The sequence below is a fragment of the Scomber scombrus genome, chromosome 6 (assembly GCF_963691925.1).
Source record: "Scomber scombrus chromosome 6, fScoSco1.1, whole genome shotgun sequence".
NCBI lineage: Eukaryota > Metazoa > Chordata > Actinopteri > Scombriformes > Scombridae > Scomber > Scomber scombrus.
Window position 1 is genome coordinate 22,485,044 of NC_084975.1, and position 22,345 is coordinate 22,507,388.

A 22,345-nucleotide genomic window follows, 5' to 3' on the forward strand; every position below is an offset into this window, starting at 1 on the left:
AAATTTCTGTATTTTCACCTCTAACCCCACTTTAGGCCTTCATATGCCAGAGGTGAGGTAATTCGCTCCCTGCTCGATCAAAGCCTTCTGTGTTCAAGAAAAAGGCCACCACTCTCTTGCCTGCATGCCGATTAACCTATGATGAATACGGAATGAGTTCATTAGCATAATCGCTTGAGTGTCTGATGATTTCATTTTATTATCACGTTCTCTCATAATCCATAGCTCTGTCGCCCCTTCGTGCTTCGTACCCCTCTTTCATGTTCCTTTGCCCTCCCTATTCAGCCACGAAGCGGTGTAATTGCATTATCTAAGTATTATACTGACGACGTGGGAATATATTTTTAGCCTCTGGCTTTCCAAAGAAATGTAGGGAGGATGTGCGGAAATCTAAACATGGAGTGACAAATTGGACTTTGAGACATGGTTGAGTCAGTTTACCAAGGTTTCATCATGCCAAGACTGATCGAGGACTTACATCATTAGACCTCCCTCTGTCACATACAAATTATTATTGTCACATTTGCATTTTTGCAGGACGGCGTGATATTTTATGGGTCCATGTGGATACTTAACCCTCGTAAAACTTCTATTAATACAGAACGGCCATTCATCTAGTAATTAAAAGAAATTGCCACAAGGACTCGGTTGTAATCATGAGAATGAAGAGCTGAAGTAGAGGTGACTTGGCATATAATAGTGGTGGAATAGCGTCTCTTTTTTTGCATAGGACAGCAGTTGTTTCTCAAGTGTCAGCAGGTGTAGACTGAGAGACTGGAGAAGAGCAGAAGAAAAGAAAAAATGTCAAGCATGGCTGTGCTAGCGCTGCATGATAATAGAAAAGGAGGAGAAAAAGAAAGGGAATGAAGCGTTTCATCTCCAACTCATAGTTAGAGGCAGGCAGGTCCAGGCAGAGGAAGGGTGAGTCAAAGTCAGGAACGGAAGAGCGGTAGAGAGGAAAGCTTTTTATCATCCCTGACTCTTAAGAAGATCTCCCAAATGAGAGAGGGCGTGCATGCTAATGTCAAAGCCGTAGTGATAACTAGCCGCCTGGTTTCGTGGGGTGAGGGTTAAGCTGGGATTTGGAGGGCTGAGGGAATACATGTTTGATATGTGAGCGAGAGAGAGCTGAGGTGCCTTTGCCAGAGCCATATATGTGGGGGATTATTCTATATGGTTTATCTATGTCGGCATAGCTAAAAGAGAAAATTTACTGGCCTTTATTGGCATCTGTGTAGTTACTGAGACTCCAGGGTGAATGTTCAGCTGGAAGATCAAAACCGCATTGACATTGCTGCATCACAACATCTTCATTTACAATGCATTTACACCAACTGGCAGTTAGCCATGTATAGTGTGGCTGTTCCATTGAATTTCACATGCTAACCTTAAACTCTGCTCACAAATCTGCAGGGATTAGATCTCAACTGCTTTATGGAGAGCATTAAAAAAAAAGATCTCTCACGTTTGCTTCACATTCAATTTTACTGCATTTCGACGTCCTGTCAGAACAATGTTGTCTTTGCATTTTTGCAAAGTTTGAGATAGGTGATGCTCACCTATCTCAAACTTGTCCTTCCCTGTAGCTATTGTTCGCGGTTACTCATACTGGAGCGCTCCGTTTTTCCTACCACACGCATTACACCAGGCAGTGCGGTCCTCTGGCTCCCTCCTATCTCTGCTTTCCCATCTCCCCATTATGTTGTGTAGTTCTGCCAGCCTCTCCTTCTCTCCCTTATCACCTGCAGTGAAAATCTAGCGGGCTAATCCCAGCGCCTGTGGGATTCCCCCCTCTATAATGATGTATATCTGAGGGATAGCATCAGAGCACAGTCCTATCAGCCCACACACTCTTAATCCCATCAGTCTTTGGTGTCCAAACCCAAGAGAGGCAGCGTTTTGGATGTTGTGCTCCCGGGCTGTAGCCAGAGATGCAGTGCAGGGCACCAGGAATGATATGTGGTGTTTAGGGATCAAGTTAGAGATCATGTTCATTTATTGTGCTTCTGATTTGTGAAACCTAGTGTTGTATCTCCCTGAGGATTGCAGTGCAGCACCACATACTGAAGATACACCACTGCAATGATAAAATTCTTGCAGGGTGTTTGCCACTGGTTATGCTTCCAGTCTCTGGCATCACAAAAATGCAAAAACAGTCTGTTTGTATTGGTAATAGATAAATACGGACTGCGATTAATATTTAAAATGCTGACTAAAACACAAAACAGATTTACGTTTGGTTAATCAATTATATAAATATTTAGCACACATTATTCGACTAGCTTCACCTGCACTTGTTTATCTGTAAATCTCTGTTGGCTGCATTCATCTTTTCTTACACAGTGGTTAGTTTCACATGCCTATTGGCACAGAAAAGAACGATCATATAGCTTTTCCTTTCTTGTTTTTACAAACTGAATTTTTTATGAGGGCTCTTAATATGACATAACCACCCTCAAGACCTCTCCTGCAGTACTCCATAAATCTTGTGGCCTCACAAGCTACACACCAGAAAATGTGTATCTCCTGTCACCCATGTTAGTATGACATGCAGGCAGTCTAATCTATTTTCTTGAGATTCTGAATTCATACTTGTATGAGCACGATAGAGTTCAGGAGGAAAATTACATTTTTTTGGTACATCTATTATTTAACTGTCAGCAAGAATGAATATTGTGCTCTTTCAGCCTTGTGGAGATGGTATAGAGAATCGCATTGTCGTGGAGCATTGCTCCATTTGCTCCTTGTCATGACTTGTAAAAAATGTAGCCTTTCTCGGTTGGTCAGTGCAAGGCTTCATCACTTCTATGTCAAGTCCTCAGATAAGATTTTAATGTTGTGTCCGCTCTTGACACTCCTTGATCCTCTGTGGTAGCTTTACATTTCACATCACGCCCTCAGGAGATGTAGCCACTTTAAGGGTATGTGATACTTTCTGACCTTGCCGCTATCCCGTTGTCCCAGCTCTGCCTCTCTCCGTCATTATCAACTTTTGATTGGTACAGTCAGTGACAGTATCGGAATTTCAGGATAATTGACGGGTTTTAGTCTCACAGGTTCGGAGGGCTCGTCTGTGCTGCAGTGGCCATTGAACTGTGAAACTGAGCGAGCGAATTACCCCAGGAAGCACTGATAGGGAGCTCAGTGTGTGATGGGATGTTTGGTGAAGGTCAAAAAGAAAATCATGCATTCAGAGAATTATTAAAGACATGCTGAGAAGACTCTTTGCTGAAAGCATCTTTGGACTTTACCAAACTTATCTTTTTGAAATGATAAAAAAAAGAAGCTAATATCGTGTCAGACTGAAAGTGGTTGACCTTGACATGTTTTTTTCTCAATAAAGCTCTTCTTCAAATGAACACTTTGTTGTAGCATCTCAAAGAGCATCTCATAGTGAGTTCACTGTGACTGAACACGCACAGCTGAAGCCAATGTCTCTGGACGATTTTTCTCCTGCTTCCAGATAATAAGAGACAATCACTGAGTGGAATACAAAGTTAAACCAATCTAATGGAGAAAGGTGAGATTGAAATGAATTTAATTCATATTATCAAGACTGCAGCCCCCCCCCCCCCCCAGTAATTATTGGCATGAAACAACTTGGAAAGATGGTGCACGAGATTGGACAGTGTGCTTAATTCATCTTGATTCTAATCAGCTGATGAATCAAAATGCTTAATGAATTAATCAAATTAGTTTCATTCAATTGCTTTTCACTGTAATATCAAAGTGGAGTAGATCAAAGTGCAGTTTGATGAAATAGAGATTTAGTGTCTTTGCCATGACAGATTTAATAGGATGCCACCTTACAGTCCAGAACCTTTAGTATCTTCATCACAGGATTTTTCTGCATTTTCAACACCTTGACCTTGATCGCTCACATCAGTGGAACTGAATATCATCAGGCTGTTTAAGTGTCATTCATTCCCTTTGCTTTTATGAATTCACTAAGGGCGCTTTTAAAGGTGGCGAGTTAGTTTCACGGTAAAACTCAGGGAACGGAAGCTAGACGTACCATGACAGAGGTGCAAGTGGATGATTGGATTTTAACGCTGTTGACAAAAGCCCCCCCCCCACCCCACCCCCACCCCCACCCCCACCCCCACCCCGCCAGTTGAAAGATCTGCCACAATCCTTCTTGGATCCTAATTGTCAGGACCGCTAAGCTGTTTGAGATGATCTCAACTGGTGTGTGAGCTGAAAGTAGGGCTTACTTTAGACCTCTATGATTACATTAGAAATTTGAGACTGTGCCCACTTAAGAGGGTACATGTGCATAAGTGTTGCCTTTCTTCTGCCAACCCCCCCAAACATCTTCCATAAAGAGGTTGGCATATTTATGTGCAGCAGACACAGCAGATCAAATGACCAGAAAAGATCAGATTTTTACAATCGGGGCTTCTTATTTCACATTACAAGATTCCTTTTCATTTTGTTTGATTTTAGAAACAAAACAAAACAAAAAAAGCCCTGTCTCTGAGAGGAGAAATAAACAGATGACGTATCTGTGGAGTCATCCAGATATCTCGTAGTTTTTTTTTTTTTCTTCTCACTTCCCACTTGCCAGATGGCAGTCAGATTTCAGACACAGGGTTCTGGAAGACAATCAAGGAACAAGATTGCTTTTTTAGGAAGGAGGATTGGTTTAACTAGATGTCAAATTAAAGGCCTTTTCACACACATACGCACATGCAGGCATGCGCACACACACACACACACACACACACACACACACACACACACACACACACACACACACACACATAAACAAGTACGTGTTCTCACGATTTAATGTGTGTGTGTGTGTGTGTGTGTGTGTGTGTGTGTGTGTGTGTGTGTGTGTGTGTGTGTGTGTGTGTGTGTGTGTGTGTGTGTGTGTGTGTGTGTGTGTGTGTGTGTGTGTGTGTGTGTGAGTTCCTGTGTGTCCAGGCGTGTCCATGTCTTGGGTGTCGACACTCGCTGTAAGGCAGTGAGGTCATGTACTGAAATCTGTCTCAGAGCCCCCTGATGGAATACCGTACCGGTTTTAAGGTCAATGGCACAAACTCTGCCACGCAGGTTGATACAGGGACTCATGAATGTTTGATTGGTCTATTATCCAAGCCGGGTGGGGACATTCATACCCCGGTTTTGGAATTCAAATATTCCTTTTAGTCTGACAAAGCTCCTACACCGTCTGAGGCGAACCCCCTGGCTTCACTCTCTCTCACTGTGCCAGGCTTCATCTGCAATGCTGTCAGCTCACTGAGGACAATTGTACAGAATACGCTGTTTTTAACACCAGCGCGAGTACAAGCGCAGTATGGTTTCAGGTGGTTGGAACTGGGGAATTGATACTCAGTCATTCCGACACTCTTCTTCCTCCTCTGCAGGGTGGATAAGGATCTGGCCATCCATCTTCGTGTCTCACCCATGTCAGCTCAGGGTAGCAAACGTGGGTACCTGGTAGTCAGAGACAACAAGAACAAAGCAGGAACATTACTTTAATCTCTCACTGCTGTTAATTCCTACCTCTACCATCATCCAGGAGGCAGAGCTTTGTGTATCTCAGCTTCCCCCTTATGAACAATCCATCACTGTTAGTGTTTTCCTCCAGAGTGCGCTTGCTCCTTTCATTTTTTTTTTCACCTGCTCACTACTATGCTTTGCTTTCAAAAGACTGTTCTCCCTGAAAGGACCGCAATACATTGTATTCCACAGTTGATTGTTGAGACTTGTTTTTCCAGCAGCATCGTGCCATTCCTCCCACTGGCATGAAACTTGTGCGAGCTGTCACATTTATGTACAGGAATGCTATGCTGCATTTTTTATGCGGATCTCTTAATAGGCTTTCAACAGTACATCCGGAATCCATAATTGACACCTGCTGTCAAGCTTTGTCAGTGATTACATAGGAGAATGACTTGACCTGTAATGAACTGTAAAACTAATGACATCTGTGTGAGATTAGTCAACTTGAAAGCAAACTGTTGTACATGAAGTCCCATCAAGCGTGATATTAAAATGTCCACTTTTACATCTTTCCAGCCAAGCTCTGTAAAAGCCCAGGCTGCTGGGCCCAATGTGATGGAAACCTGAGGCTAATGACTGTAGCAGACGGCCGTGGGCATTAGACAACTTCATTTATGAAATAGTCAACCTCCCGTGTAGCGATACATTCACATTACCCTGCCTCACTTGAGAGACGCACGGCTGTCACAGCCACTGAGCAATGCTGATGTCCTTTCCTACCTGCATTCATCTTACTCTCAGGAGGTAATGGTCTTCTCAGGTCATTTGCGCATTAGGGTCTCGATCATTCATCTCACCTACCTGCAATCCTGAGGATTGCTGGTGCTCTGCAGCACGTAGATGAAGGTTTAGAGCACATGGGACACACATGCTCAGGCAAAACACACGCTCTGAATCATTCATTTGCACTTTTATTTCTAAACCTCAGAGTTGCCTGTGGCCTAACGTGTCTGCAGAGGGTTAGTCATGACCATGCAGGTTATGTTCAAATTATTTGTGTTTATTATTTTCAGGTTTATGCGTCACGCTATGAATTACCTCAGAGAAATCAGGGTTTGTTCCTAATTGTTTAATGTTGCTGAATAATAATCACCTCTGTGTGGCAACAGAATGTAACTGTGTTTGCTGCTAAATGCTTAGTTTGTTAAGTCTTGGTTGTTTTGGCTGGTAAATGGAACTGAGGCTATTGGCTTAATGTAAAGAAAATGAGATCATGAAGACAGTTTGATTTTAGCTTTACCTTGAGCACAGGCAGGTCTGCCTGCCTGATAAAAGACAGGCACATTCATCTCTTTAATGAGGATGATTCGGTCCCATCTGACATATGTACAACCATTAATCTGCTCATGCTGAATGTAGTCTGTAACATTTGTATAATGCTGAAAAATGACATGCTTATGCTTAACTGCAGTATCGGACCAGTGTTGCGCATGATAACGATTTCCAAAGAGCTGCTTTTTTCTCTCTCTCAAATATGACTTGTTTTAATGTTGTTTTACTACAGAACAAAACACACAAGTGGCCGTTGCAGAGGCACACACACTTAAGAAATCTCTCCAGGGTATGTCATCACACTGTTCCCTTCCACTTTTGCTTTTACTCAATGTGATACTACTCCCTGTATCTTTCACAAGCTGTTTGGCTAACCGAGGTCACAGGGGATATGTAGCACGTTTGGTCACGATGTGAAAGCATTAGCTGGTACCAGCAGGTGTGTAATTATATATGAAACAGATTTTTTAAAGAGGAACATCATGATGGCATGTCGAAAGTAGGCCGGAAGAAGAGACTTCAGAAAAGTCCTATTTATTCCTCACCCACTTCAAATGTGTGACTCTCTTTTTGAAGTCATGAAATAATCCAAGGTCACTGTTACTATTTCAAGATGATTTAAAAATAACACAAAGCAGCTGCACCTGATAAAACAAACCAGTGTCAATGCTTTTAAATTGATATTTATTTTCTTATTTTTCCACTCATCTTACTCACTGTTGTCTGTTTTTCTGTGCTCCAGGTACGGTGACATGGTGCCAAAAACCATCGTGGGGAAGGTGTTTGGATCCATATGCTCTCTGAGTGGGGTGCTGGTCATCGCCTTGCCTGTCCCTGTCATAGTGTCAAACTTCAGCCGTATCTACCACCAAAGCCAGCGGGCAGAGAAACGACGAGCCCAGAGGGTACTGACTCTCCCCCTCCTTGTGTCTTTCTCATTATCTCTCCCCCTTTCTCTCTATCTCTCTTTATTTTGCTTCTATCTGCCTTTTTCCTCTGTCCCCGTCTTATCCGCACATAACAGAATGACAGGCCAAACATTATCTTCCAGAATATTAATCTTTTATTGTGTTTCTGTGTATGTGTGTATTGGGTGTCTAAACTTGCTTCACTATATTTCAATGGGGGAGAGAAATAAGAGAGAGAATGACAATGACTGAACAAATGATCTTCAGAATACACTGTCAGCAGTTTTTCAATAGCAATATGTGCATTTCTCCTTAAAAGTGTTTGCTAAGGCAGAATTTCCTAATCGTAGATTTGAGCATAACCTCTTCCTACTAAATACTGTGGCTGCCAGAGGAAGACAGAGCCAATTAGTGTGACAGACAAACTGTCAGAGGCTAAAACAGAGGTCTGTTTGTTCAAACAGAAAACTCGGCTTGCTAGAATCCGTGCTGTGAAGATTCGAGGCACTAATGCTTATATGCGCTACAAACAAAACGGGCTCCTGATCGACTCACTGGAGGAGGTAACGGGGCCAAGCAGCGGCTTGGGGGCTGACTGACCGGGGCCTCACTGATGCTTGCATGCCGCTCTGCTCGGGGGCCATGCTACCAGACACAGGGAGGGGGGCGGGCTTCTCATGCTGTAACAGGGGCTGCTGTCATTTCAGTGTGATCGTCCACTCTCTCCACATCACACCTCTCAGCTACAGCATTGACATGCTTCGTCAACACTCTCTCTCCGTCCATACAGCAGGAGGGCCAGGCAGGCACACTTGCTTTCTGGTGGAGCACAGCCATTACAGTCACACTGACTCATGAACAAGCTCTGCATGTTTGTCCAACAGGGTTTGGAGGGGAAGGAGGGGAAGGAGGGAACCAAGGGCTTACTGGACAGTAGCTCGCCTATGGAGGCTGACTGCTCAGCCTGCATCTCCTCTAAACTCTGTTTTTGATCTGCTGTGTGTTCTATGTGTTATTTCTAGAGCATCCAGGTTGTAGTGAGGACTAACACAACATACCTTCCATCCCAGAGCCGTGCAGAGCTTCATCAAAGTGTAGTGTTGTTGTGGTTCAGAATCTGTGTTGTGTTTGGTGCAATCTGTTCGATCTGTGTCTAGGTGTGCCACTGCTGTTGCACTGAAATGAATTCAGCTCTGATTTGACCTTTCTGGTCCTTCTCACCAAATGAGCGTAAGAATGGCAAAATCAATTCTATCAGTGAAACATGTTGTAATCAGCCACTGTCTCTATGCATCTCTAAAACATCCCTATCTCACTAGGTTCTCAGTAGATTGGCTGCCGTGCTACAGATCGGCATTTTCAACCCTCTATGCTTTGCGTACTTTCCACTACATTACCGAGCTAGCTTTTGCCTGAGACTCTTTTTCTATCCAAAGTCTGAACATGTTCAACTACACTGTTTTCTTTTTTTACTTTCTGTGTTCAAAGGCTTCCAAGGAGGCAGGAAAAGCCCTGGTGGGTAAGGTCGCTACCCCTCGTTTTGAGACCCAACATCATCACCTGCTGCACTGCCTGGAGAAGACCACGGTAAAATCCCATTTTTCTTTCTAAACAATAAAAAAGCACTGCCCACTGGAAAACAGTCTATCACACTGGCATCTTTTGTTTGAACTATTCTGGTAACAGATTTTACACAGTTGAAAACTGTTCTCTGTGAAGACGTCGCCTTTTATGAAAAGTTACATCACTTCCACAGTCCGCGCTGCATCATCATAGCGCCAGCATGTTACAGAGTGTTACAAATAGAAACAAAGTGAGTTTTTTCATCCATGCACAAACTGTGGAATCTATTTCATATGCAGCATGAGTTAAAAATAGCTGTAAATGGGGCTGGGAAATGTGGAGTCCCCTCACCAACAACATGCTAAAGATAACATGACTCTGCCAGCCAGTAACATTATTCCCTCCAAACAAACCAGCATACTTGATTTTACACTATCTATAATTTAGAGATGTAAGAGCCTCTTTAATGCTTGGCTGTGACATTAGTTTCATACTTACAGCTTCAAACTTTATACAGAGACATAGACAGGCAGTAAATCAGTGTTCTTCTTAATAGATGATCCTTCCACCCCCACCCCCCATAAAAGGCTTGCCGATCATCTGGGAAAAGCTCCATAAAGGCTTCATGCCATTCAGATGCCAGTGAACATGTTTATATCAAGCCTCTCATTCTGTGCATTATACATGGCAGAATATAGAGCAGGAGTGACAGAAGGAAGAAAGGAGGTATGATTCAGGCCATGGCATCAGATCGTGCATGTTGTCATTGTGCCACCTGCTGGCAGAACCTGAAATGTACTTTGAGCCTGACCTTCAAGTCATGCTCATTTGTCACAGGGATAACAGTTGTGAATGTTTTCGCAGATGGCACTTAATGTGGACATCTGGGCCAATATATTTCTATTCCCTTGATGATTCATTTTCCAATAATTAAACAATTTTGCCGTGGATTCTGTTCAGTCTGTTTAGTCTTTACTGTGAAACATCTTTACTCATTATTTAGAACAGCCAATCATTGATGTAATAGAGTGATTCATGAGCAACATTGAATCCAAATTTCCACTATGTTCCTCTCCAGAATCACGAGTTTGTGGATGAGCAGACATTTCAGGCCAACTGCATGGAGATCTCCATCATGAACAAGTCAGGCTCCCGTACTTCCTCGCTGTCCTCCTCGCCACACGGCCTCAGCTCGTGCTGCTCTCGACGCCACCGGAAGAAGAGTAGCTTCAGCCTGCCCAGCACAAACAACCAGGAGCTCAGCACCATACAGATAAGAGAGAGGCCAGTGGCCAACAGGTAGTGAGTCTTTCTTGCTCTTTTGTCTCTCACTTCCTCTCTGTCTCTCCCAACACACACACAAAAAAAAGCAAAATCCTGTATTATATGATAATAAAGCACAAACTGCTGTATTTACAGTACCAGTGAAATGTTTGGAGACACTTTAGTTAAAATCCACACTCTCTAGCTGTTAGTTGAAAACAATGCAGATCCAGAAATATAATTCTCTTGTATCTCTAAAAAATCCCTCTAAAATCTCATTGCAAAGCTGTGTTTCTTTTTTGGTGAAAAGATGACATTTGGGAAAAGGCTTTTTTTTTTTTTTTTACACCTCACATGGTGTGGTTCATCCAAAAAACAAAAACAAAAAACATATGTTCCCATTAAACTCTGGTGATATGCAGATAGTTTCACTTTTGTTCAGGTTTGGAAGTATTGTCACAGTCCCTTTGATAATGGCATTTTGTTTGCAGTGCTCAAAGCATTGAACATGTGCAAAACAACAATATGTCCTTTTCAGAAACAGTGTTGTTGCTTATTTAGATGAATAAAAGATCTCTGTGTGAAAATCTTTAAGTTGAACCACTTTTTACTGAAGAAATAGCTGCTGCTCCCTGTGAAACCTGTTGACAGCTTGTTCTGTGAATTGCTCCGGGTAACAGGGACATTGTTTCTGGAAGACACTTTTAAAATGTAGTTTTTCTGTGCTGTAAGCACCACAAATGAGATTTCATTCAACTCCATTACACTGGGGAACAGCAGAATACTCTCAAAGATAGATAAGATATCTCATGGGCAAGTAAAACCAAAACTGTCTGCATATCCAGATAGCACAAGGGGTAAGTGAGAAAACGAGTTATTTCATAAATTGGGTGAACTGATTAATTTTGGCGTGAAAATATTCATTTACACAGTAGGTGAGCATCTCAAATTCTTTTCCTTGAGTGTGTCTGCATGTGGTAATGTTAATTTCATGTGAGAAACTTAATTTCACATGCAATAAGATAGTCAATACTGTGCACACAGATTTAACAAACACACGTAATGCTGTATGACGGTTGTATAATTTTGTATAGGATGGACTTCATATTAAAAAGAGTTGTATACAGGACATGCAATAGTTCCTCTTGACCCTTGGCTTTACGTACACTGTTTTCTTATACATTATATTCTTCATGTTCTCTGACAAGGGTTAAAGATGTTCACACTGAAAATCGAGATATACCTTTCTGAATACCTTAAACCAATTATACTCTACATATCTACTGCACAAGGAATGTGATTATGCCTTAAAATATTTTTTTATAGTTTGAGAATGTACAAAAGGACACTGTGTAATACAGGCTTTGTGTAATACATCCACAAGGTCAGGCCTCTCATCCTCTCTCATCCTGTGTTTTCTCTCGCAGCCGCTCCAGCCTGAATGCCAAACTCGATGAGACTGTGCCCTTGAAATGTAACGAACCTTACATCACTCCCTCCATGGTCAGCCTATCTGCCCCAGTGGTGACCTCCTCAGACAGGGATGGCTCCACTACCACCACCACATACTCTCAGAGCAACATTGTGCGAGTATCTGCCTTGTAGATGTCATGCCTATCTGATCAGCTAACTGGTCTCAAGAAGCACCAGCTGCTGAGGAGAGGGACCACCGAGCATCAACCTGCCATAATCTAGAGGGATTATAAGATTAGCAGAGGTCGGGGTTTTTTTCAAGTAGTGATCTCATCTGATGTCAAACTCTGCATGGTATTACAGTGATGTGGACGGCTGCCTTGGAAGAAGAGCGACCAGCAGATCTTGCTCCATTAAGCACAGCAGAGCAAGGAAGTGTTGGGATTGCGTTATTGTTGTTGCCTAAAAATACTGAGAAAAACTTTATTTTTGAATATGTAATGTAATCGTATTTGTTGTCTTCTGATTCAAAGGACGAAAGGCAGATCTTTTAAGGTCATTCTTGATGGCCTCTGATGACAAAGCACACATATTCATTAAGTTGGGACCATCTCTGTGAATATTACATCCGTCTATTTACACATTAGAACCATTCACTTCACCCACCACCCACCCAGTTGAATAGATTGTTTTGAAACCCCTCAATTAACTGGTCTCTAATAGTCCCCCTCACTGTTGTAAATTCAGAAAAACATGCATCCACTGGAATGGATAACTGTTGTGAATATTCATTAACTGATTCATTAACTGGTTGGTGTCATCGCTTGATGAGTAAAATATACTACGCATCATGACATGTTTGTGAAATGTGCAAGTGAAAGTCAAAAAGACAAAGTATGTGTTAGCTTACATTTGACATTCTGATATGGATCTATGTGAAAGCCACGTTCATTAAATAACAATTGACATTGAGAAATATACAGGGTACATATTAGTTAGGTCACAAAGTAGAAATGTAAGTGAATGTTCTCAGCAACACTTAACTAATAACAACCTTAATTTGGACACATAGTATTGACCTGAACTATGAAAGAGTGTTAAGCATCCATTCCATTGAGTTCCTCTTAAATTATAATATTCGAAAGCGAGACTTTGTAGATTTCACTGTGTTCAAGGGCCATTTTGTACATTTTTCATATTGTAAATATCTCGTTTAGAACTTTATCAACCGCATTTGAAGTCCTCTTATTTCTAGATTTAGTTGACAGTCGTTGACATACTATTTCTGTCTGTTAGCTGGTTGAATTAAGGATTTGCATGCTGTCATTGCAGAATTATGTTTTATTAAAGTATGTCTCTGCTTCCTGTTGGAGATTTGTCAGTAAAAATGGAATTGATGAAAGGAAACACAACAAGGCTGGTGTATGTTATAATGTAAATTCTGCAACACTACTTTTAATGAAATACAAATCTTGTCATGGACTACATATATAAAGGGAAAGGACGAGGGACAAATAATCACACATTGTGCATTTGATGCAGTGGATAAAATAAATACAGTAGCTCTACTAAACATCCATTAAACGACCCATGTCTTTTTTTTTCCTAAGATGAAGAGATAATTAGTTGGATTGCATAGTTTTGCCTGATTACACAGAGTATCCCTAATAACAGTATGGAAATATAATAATTAGGTGCTGCTGGAGGACAAGTGAGGACCTGACTGGCCCAGTGGTGGGTCCTGGCTGCAGGGTCTCTGGAGACAGACTCAGAGCTCAAGAGTGTCCCCCTGCTAGGCTGATTATGTTGGTCCAGGCTGTTTCTCACAGCATGCATCACTCTGATCTGCAGTGTTTAGAAACCACTGAGAAGTCAATCTGCATAAAATCTAACATAGCACAGCGGCATGTGGAATTATAAGTCTTCTATACGCAAAATGAAAATTCACACTTGAACATGTGGGGTTTAATTTAGTTAATATTTGAACATTGACTAAATAAATGTTAAACATTTTAATGTAAAAGTAATATTGAATAATATTAAATGAATCATAGTGAATATTGAATGTGGTCATTTGGTCTAGTGTCACTCAGTGGTAGACAAAAATGGAAACCTTATCATTTCTTGTTGAATATGGATTTAATCCTGTTCTTGAGCCTGTAAAACTCATTCCGAAACTGAGGGTTGACTGCGGCGTATATTATTGGGTCACTCAGTGATGTGATGCAGGCAACAGACACTGACAGGATCTCCACGTCCCGCACGGTTGTCATCTGAAAATAAATACATTTAAAAAAGAATGTTGAATGTTAAACACACTTTGTGTCGGGGCCTCACACTCAGGAAATTTCTAATGCTAATGCTAATATATACAGTACATATTTGTTTGATACATTTTAACATAACAAATGTGGAGCTCCCTCTGCTCTTAACAATAAAACATAAAAACATGTCAAACCCAAATCTGTATCTTGACAATTGTATATTTGCTGGGTTCATTAAACAAGCCTAAAAATAAGCAGCCACAATTCAGACAAGATTCAGCATCCTTATCTCCACAAACACTTACCTGTATATTTTTGTTTTTGCGAACTACAAAATTCAACAGGACAGTCGTGATTAAAGGTAGCCAGAATAAGATGAAGGTTATAATAATGTAGCCAGCACGCTTGGCCATTTTGCTTTCCTTCTTTTTGCTTGCTCTTTCTTTACTGGCTTTTGAAGGCATCATGCAAACAGCACCTTGCGCTTCCACATTTTGTTTCGCAGCTTCTTCTTCAGGGACATTATTTGACACTGGAGGTAATGAAGACACTTGTTCCACTGTTGCAACAGCCAGTGCTTCTCCATTACTGTTCTTCGTCTTTTTTGGTTCAATCAGCAAAACAGAAGTGGATTCAGGATTGTCTAACTGTGCAGAGGGAACTTGAGGACTTGTTTCTTTCATTTCAGAGAGTGCTTTGTCAATTTTCACTCTCTCTTTGGATTGCTTTTTTGTGTCGAAATTGCCTGGCACCTTCTCCAGCTTTGCAGTTGAGCTTGTAACGCTAGCATTTGATGATTTTGCTCCAACTTTCATGGCACACAGGTTAGATTGCTCTGTTTTTAAAGGTCTCTTATCAGTCTGCACTGTAGGATGATGATGTTCTGTTCCCAACTCAGTTATCTCCACTCTAATTGTTAGTACTTTCTTATTCTCTGAATCGATGGAGAGATTTTGTGGCGCTATTGTTGAAGTCAGTAGAGCATCTGTTGAATCTTTCTTGAATGAATTTGGTTCAGCTTTTGTCACCAGCTTCTCTTGAGCAGCACTGTTCTCCAAAGTCTGGGTTTGCTCTGACTTTCCTTGTCCATTTTCCACAGCCACAGATTCTCCTGTCTTCTGTTTATCCTCTGTTTTTTCTTTTTCAGAAAGAGGAAAACTACCTTTGTCAAATATTTTGCGATTGTGTGATTTCACAAGGGTGAATATGCGAGCATAGAATCCAATGATGACAGTAATGCAAGCCGCCCACAGTGGGAACAACATGTAAAGTCCAAAGGTGTCATAGGAGGATAATGTTTTTCCTTGTGATCCTCTGCATCTAATATGCACGGGTGAGTCCTTCACAAATATCAGACAAAAACCAGCCACTAGAATAGCTAAGGTCCATATGAGAGGAATCAATACCATAATCCGTCTTCTCCTTTCAGTAGTTTTGAAAGGTTGTGCAATGGCCTGGTATCTCTCCGCACTTATACAAGCCAGGGTTAAAAACTGAATGCAACAGCTGAAAGAGAAAGAAGCCATTTGTGTATCACAGATCAATTCGTCCACATGTCCTCTTAGATACACAATCAGAACGATGGTCAGAAGAATGGGGCAGTCGATTACACACCGAAGGATGTCAATAACTGCAAGATTCACCACTAGTGCATTATTCCATGTTTGCAGTGATTTTTGGTTATAGACTGCCAGTATGACAAAAATATTTGCTGCAATACCTACAAGAGAAGTGATCAACAGAATCAAGCCATTTGCCACAATAAAAGAGATGTCAATGTATTTCTCCCAAATGGTGTTGTTCCCAGAGTCCCATGTAGTTAAAGGCTCGCCTCTCATCTCCAGGCTCAAAGAATCAGCATGTTTAGTTCTGTATCTTCGATCTTTCTACGCTGACCACAGTTACATTAAGGTTGCTTCTCTTGTCGGCATGTGATTTTCAAATGAATGATATTCAATATTGAACCTGTAGCTTGGACAAGTTAAACCAAAACATCCGCCCTTTTCATTATCACTCCACAGCACCAGCAAGTCACCTGGGAGTCCTCACTATTCACATTCATTAACAACTGTGCTGTGTATTCACAGAAGAGACAACTGGGGAAAAAGGATAGCTGTTAATTGAAAGCTAGTTACGTCACTATAGTCTCAATCCTTACTTCCAACCATAAATGACATGGCACTGTTATGCAAAATACTTGCATATGTGTGTGAAGTGAGCAGCTGTCCATTTTATTTAAACCAGTATCTCACAAAGGTTAAAAGCTTTGCATTAACTGTGCCAGATGGGTGACTTGGGAGTTCTTGAATTGGCTCAGGAAATAAAAGGAAGCCATGCTGCTGGATTATAGCATGACATTGTGTAATCCTGTTTGGAGATAAAGTGTGAAATGCTCTTTGCTTCAAATGTGCAAGCTTATGGACTATGCCAAATCTGGGATTAGATCAACACAATGTATTTCCCTCCTGACCATCATGTAATGATACAGCTGCATAATGGAAGAGAAAACACCACCAAACTACACCAAAGCTTTCATAACTGCTGCTAACATATAAATTCAACACAAACTGAGGCAAAGCGTAAACCCCCTTGTTTAAATAGAAATGATGAGGCAAAAGAATAGTTACAAATCAGAAACACTTTATTTCGAATCACATTTCCATTCACAATATTTACATTAAGGGTGCCAAACAAGTAAGAAAAAACAGGACAAAACTGGTGGTACCAAAATAAAAAAACTAAGTTCACCCTCACTATTCTCACACACAAAACCAAACCAATAAAAAGTCCTAACATATCTACAAATAGATTATTCCAAATCAGTGCAATAGGGGTACCCTTCACTAACCTGGTGTATACAAATCACTTCTGTGTGCACAGTATAATGAGCAGACTAATCGTAATTGCAGATCTGTTAAACCACATGATTGTTCTACAGAGCACAGAATAGACAAGTAAACTCAAAGGGTGAATTAATGCTCCATTCATGTTAATAGTCTTTATATTGGGCCTCCATGCTGGGGATTGGACTGTTAGATTTCAATCTGACCAATGAGAGATCAATCTGTTGTTCAGTGGTGTGATAGATCTGCTTATCATACTTGGAGGGTTAGAGTAAGCAAGAAACAGACACATAATGTACAACAGAAAAAAATTGTTCCACTTTACTTGCATATAAGATACAGTCCTGTTTTAGTACATTTTTGGAAAGCTAAAGATAGGTCCATTGATATTGTATAGGTTTATTTAATTTTCATTAAAGGTAATTAACTTAATCTGAGTAGTTTAATAGGTCTAGTCACACCATTGGCAAAAGCAAACGTATCAACAAACTCAAAAACATGTCAATGAATAAAATAAAATAAACTACACCAATAGAAGAATCCCTCTTGAATCAAGTGAAGCATATTAAACAGCAACTCAGCATTTCTCCGAAATATGTCCTCTTACTTCATCTTTGTTCAGTAATACATATTAATCTTCATGCTGGGGACTCATGGGGCTGGGGCCGGTGCCATGTGAGACACGACATGATGCATTTGCATGACCCAGACCCCAGAGACTTTCATTATGTCATCCTTTCTCTGAACTGTACAAAGATTAAAAAACCACATAACATTTTTTTTGTTTGAAAAATGTGACAACCTGGCAGACCACAGAGCGTGTTAGCCAAGAAGACTGAACATCTTTCACTGCATCACTGACTCCCCTCATTCAGCGTTATAATATGCTCTAGGTGAGGCAGGATTGCTTTACGAGTGCATCCAAATTTTTCATGCAATGCTGTGAGTATTGCAGCACTGATTTGGAAATATATGCATTATGTTACTCTGATGTATTGGGTCAGCTGCACAGTCTGAGGGAGAGCATTTTATGTTGCTTTGCTGTTTTCCTGCAACTAATAAATATTTCTCCTGAGTAAACTGTGTTTGGACGTCTGAGAAATGTGAGAGTTGGCAAAAAGCAAGACTTGAATACAGAATAATCCACAATAAATAGAATTATTTGGCCTGGCTGTCAGTGTTGATTAGATGATGTAGCTCGGTAATGATATTAAGTTGAAGAGTTGCAGTGCAGTAGGTGTTTAACTTGCATAAAATCGGAGTATTTGTTCCCAGGAAAATGCCTTGTAATTTAAGAAGTGTTGCACAGTCTACTTAGTATGAATCAATATACACACAAAATGCATTCCCCAATATCGTGAAAATGTTAAGCTTGTAACTGACTTTTAGAGCGGAATAATTTTTTTTCTTACATCAAATGAAAACAGGTCCAGTGCATTTTATTTATGAACAAAAATCAAGAGGTGAAAAGGTCTCACTTCCTCAAAGGCTCTCTGTGAAAAATGAATACAAATGGTAAATTACAAATAGTAACTACATTTCTCACAAAACATTCATTTCAGTCAGTGTTTTCTGTCCTTTTAAGATCGCCTTTCTTTCTTTCTTTCTTGTTTTTTTTCTTTTCTTGGCTAGTTGTCCACATGCACACACACCTGTACGCATCAATATGAAAAAGGTAATAGTTTATTGATCTAAACACAGAGAAATAAAGCCATCTTACTGAATGCACTCATTGTTCTAGGGAAAAAATGTGATGGACAAATACAACATGAACACCCTGCAATATGATGCAATTCAATAAAATGCCAAAAGGAAGGAAAAGAGATTAATCATCTCTACTTGGACACAGTCTTAACAAAAAAAACAACAATATAAGCACTCTTTTGGGTGGTATTGTATTGGTTTGCATTAGGATTCCTATTTTGTCCACCTTCTGTTTATCAGCTGTCAGTCCCTGAGCCGATTCTGTTCTCGCTGGGCTACAGTGAAGAGCTCTCTGAAAGACATGGGCCTGTACATGTGCAGGTCTGTGTCCTTGATGAGGCACCGATAAGCACTGACAACCATGGCAGCTTCTTGTGTTTGCTGGAGAAAGTCACAGGGGCAACACCTTGCTGTGTGTGTTGACGTTCCTGCTTAGGGAAGTCAACAGGCTCCTCTTGTTCAAGGAGCGCATGTTGATGCTGACACCGGTGGGCCCGTGGGGAATGTAGCGGCCACACGACATCACCTCCAGGGCAGCATCACGAAACTGTTGGACAAGTAAATACATAAACACACTGTCAGGAAACATAACAAATAACATTGCCATTCAAATATGTTTTTCCTCGTGCTTCTTATATTTGTTCACACTCAGACTTTGCATCTCAATTTTAGAGCAGCCGTACAAATAAGCTGCTTACCTGTTTGTTGGAAAGGAAGTAGATGATGGGGTTATACACAGGGCTAGTCTTGGCAAAGTACATGGGCAAGGTGGCAATCAGTGGAGGGATGTAGAGCTCTGGATCCAAAACTACCACCATCGACAGGACCGTGTAGGGCAGCCAGCAAACAAAAAAAGCTATGAGCATAGCCAGGACCATACTAATGGCGTGATCATTCTCTTTCTGGCTGGAACGCCCACCCTGAAGCTCCACACTCCTGTTCAGCTATGAGTAGAAAGCAAATGTAGTCTAATGACTTGTTTTAGTCTGTAGGTGGTAGATTGCAAACAGAGGGGGATTTTAATTTTGCTCTAATGGTGTACACATAGGATAAATATGTAGAAAGCATTATTAACCTACCGTATTCATGGATTTCAGCACTTTAGTGTAGCAGTAGATGATGACTACAACAGGGATAATAAAGCAGAGGAGTGTGTAGAGGATGAGATAGCTGTAGTTGCTCCATGACCGCTCCTCCCAAGCCAGCGAGCAGGAGGTCTGGACTCCCTCGGGACCATAAGAGCTCCAGCCAAGTAAGGGTGCCACAGCCCAAAACAAACAGAAGCCCCAGACAATTACTAGCCCGATGATGCTTCTCCGCATGCTCAGCATTAAACCAGCTTTAGGCTTACACACAACGTTGTATCGCTCATAGGCAAGTAGAGTCAGGGTGCAGAGAGACACCAGACCTACGAGAGAGAAACAAATGAACAAACTTGACAAAAAACGTATCATTCTTTTTTATCCCCAAAGCTTTCATCTCAAATAAGACGCTCAGATGTCATGGAGAACATCTCCCATAGATATCCATGATCCATGACAACAGATAAAACTCCATTCACTGAGATGTGGCTGAAAGCTCTGGAAAAAGCTAATGAGTAGACCTTACAATATATAAAGATACATTTAATAAGACATAAAAGGCCTTTAAAATGAACATTTTTGCAAATTAGAAGTCACTCCGACATGAAATGAAGAAACCATTTGTGTTTATATTTACCTTAATTATTTTGTTTATGCTGTTTCACAGTGACAGACCTCCAGCCACTGGGCTTTAAATGCTGTAAAACATGCTGTCTCACAGTTCAACTTACCGAAATAATTGACAGCAAATCCTTGAAACACACAGGCTGCGTGACCAATAAAGAAAGAGCCATGGTAGTTGGTGATGGTGACGACCAGGGAACCACACAGGCCTATCATGAGGTCAGACACGGCGAGGCTGAGGATGAGCACGTTCATGGGGTGGAGTAAAGATGGATTTCTCAGCATCACGGTTATTACCAGACCATTGTTAAAAATTGATAAAACTGTGTTGATGAACATGAAGAAGGAAATGATGCTGTAGCCCAGTCGTGGGAAGATGGTGGGCACCACAGTCACTAACTCGTTGTGAAGTGATGGAGGATGCGAGTCGGAGCTCCACGGCGTGCTGTTGATGTCCATGGTGCCTAAACGAAGTCCAGCTTTGGTGAAACTGTGAGACTGAGCCCACGAAGACTCTTGCTCAGCTCCGAACCCAGGACTCATCGATCTTATCATTTCTGATCCCTGTCTAACATCTCGGCTTTTCTTATTTTCCGAGATCTCAGATTGTGCATCTGTCTGATAGGGAAAGCCCCAAATGCAATATGGGATATTGGTCGGTAACACGATTTGGAGGGATTAAACCCATAATGGTAATTGGAAAGTTGAGGGTCAGACAGCCTTTACGTTTATTTTTCAAATTTAGAAGTATGTCCTTTTGTTGTTTATACAGCTAATAACAAAGGTAAATGAGCGCATGATACACAAGTAGACACCTGCTAATTAAATCTAATTACAGTACAATTATCCCAACTCAAACAAGTTACTTTAAATAAATGACAAACACTCGGCTAGGATCATAACACCATTTACATTTTAATAAATAGTGAAATAAAAAGAAGTTAACAGGAACTGAAAGCTACAGAAACACAAATAAAACATGAGGTCTGGGTTGTGGCCACTGTTTGAGAATTCCCTTTTTCCAAATGATTAAAAACTCCAGCTTTTTCATCAAATATATCAATCTCAATCCATCAATCCTGCACATGTTAAAACATTTCACACATTTTATGCAGAAGTGTTGAACTCATAATGACAGAACTCAGTGCTGCCTTCATACAGACACTTGTGCTAAACATAGCAAAGGTATTTTTTCTTCCACTGACATTTTCTATCTGCTAAAAAGAGACATACAGGCTGTGTTGTGTTAAAACAATTAAAACAATTCAACATCCCAGGTCATCAATGTGCAATTCATAACAACATTGACTAAAATGTTGTCTGGCAACATTTGAAAAGGTTGATTATCATAAATTACTATTAGGCCATTACAAAAATATACATTGCAGTAATGAGAATAAGATAATAACGTTAAGGCAACTGAGTTTATAATGTAAATGTAACATCTGAATATTTTCCATTCAACCAGCAGTTTCTTACAGTTTTATAGATGCAAATGAATAAAAGGAAAAGGCGATCTTTAAAACAGGATGTACAATCAATACTACAGTACAGATACGCCATAATAGATTTAATGTGTGACTGCCCCTTACTGCTTAGACTGTGTAAATGCATCATATTTGTATCATTTCTCACTATCCCTCTCTCTCTCATACATACAAAAACACACACATACGCAAACCTAAACAATCAGTACAATTCAGTTTTCCAAAATCTGTGCCAATATTAACAGTTTAAAATACAATCCTCAATATCCAGGTTTTAAATTAAAAAGTAACTCTGTTGTATGTGTCATTTGGCTTGACCATAGTTATTTTAACGGATATACATTACTAATTAGTTTAAAGCTTAATAAATAAAGCGAACATCAACATTTTACATGATTGTTACCGGTTGTA

The 22,345-nt window shown here is 40.7% G+C and overlaps 3 protein-coding genes across 3 annotated transcripts in view; 1 reads left to right on the forward strand and 2 right to left on the reverse strand.

Moving 5' to 3' along the window:
* Positions 1-12,122, forward strand: part of kcnd2 (potassium voltage-gated channel, Shal-related subfamily, member 2) — a 28,376-nt gene extending 16,254 nt beyond the window's left edge. The window contains exons 2-6 of the mRNA XM_062421059.1: positions 7,526-7,688; positions 8,156-8,254; positions 9,180-9,278; positions 10,333-10,553; positions 11,945-12,122. Of these exons, the coding sequence (XP_062277043.1) occupies positions 7,526-7,688; positions 8,156-8,254; positions 9,180-9,278; positions 10,333-10,553; positions 11,945-12,122 (760 nt within the window). The remainder of the gene's footprint in view (positions 1-7,525; positions 7,689-8,155; positions 8,255-9,179; positions 9,279-10,332; positions 10,554-11,944) is intronic.
* A 1,925-nt stretch (positions 12,123-14,047) lies between these two features.
* Positions 14,048-16,032, reverse strand: LOC133982479 (dopamine D2-like receptor). Its single transcript, XM_062421533.1, has 2 exons — positions 14,500-16,032; positions 14,048-14,203 (listed from the first exon to the last, which is right to left on the reverse strand). The coding sequence occupies exons 1-2, from the start codon at positions 16,030-16,032 to the stop codon at positions 14,048-14,050; spliced, it is 1,689 nt and encodes a 562-aa protein (XP_062277517.1).
* A 3,100-nt stretch (positions 16,033-19,132) lies between these two features.
* On the reverse strand, positions 19,133-20,906 carry LOC133982419 (parapinopsin-like). Its single transcript, XM_062421467.1, has 4 exons — positions 20,555-20,906; positions 19,821-20,149; positions 19,440-19,685; positions 19,133-19,288 (listed from the first exon to the last, which is right to left on the reverse strand). Exons 1-4 carry the CDS (start codon positions 20,904-20,906, stop codon positions 19,133-19,135), a joined length of 1,083 nt encoding a protein of 360 aa, XP_062277451.1.
* Positions 20,907-22,345: the final 1,439 nt, after the last annotated feature.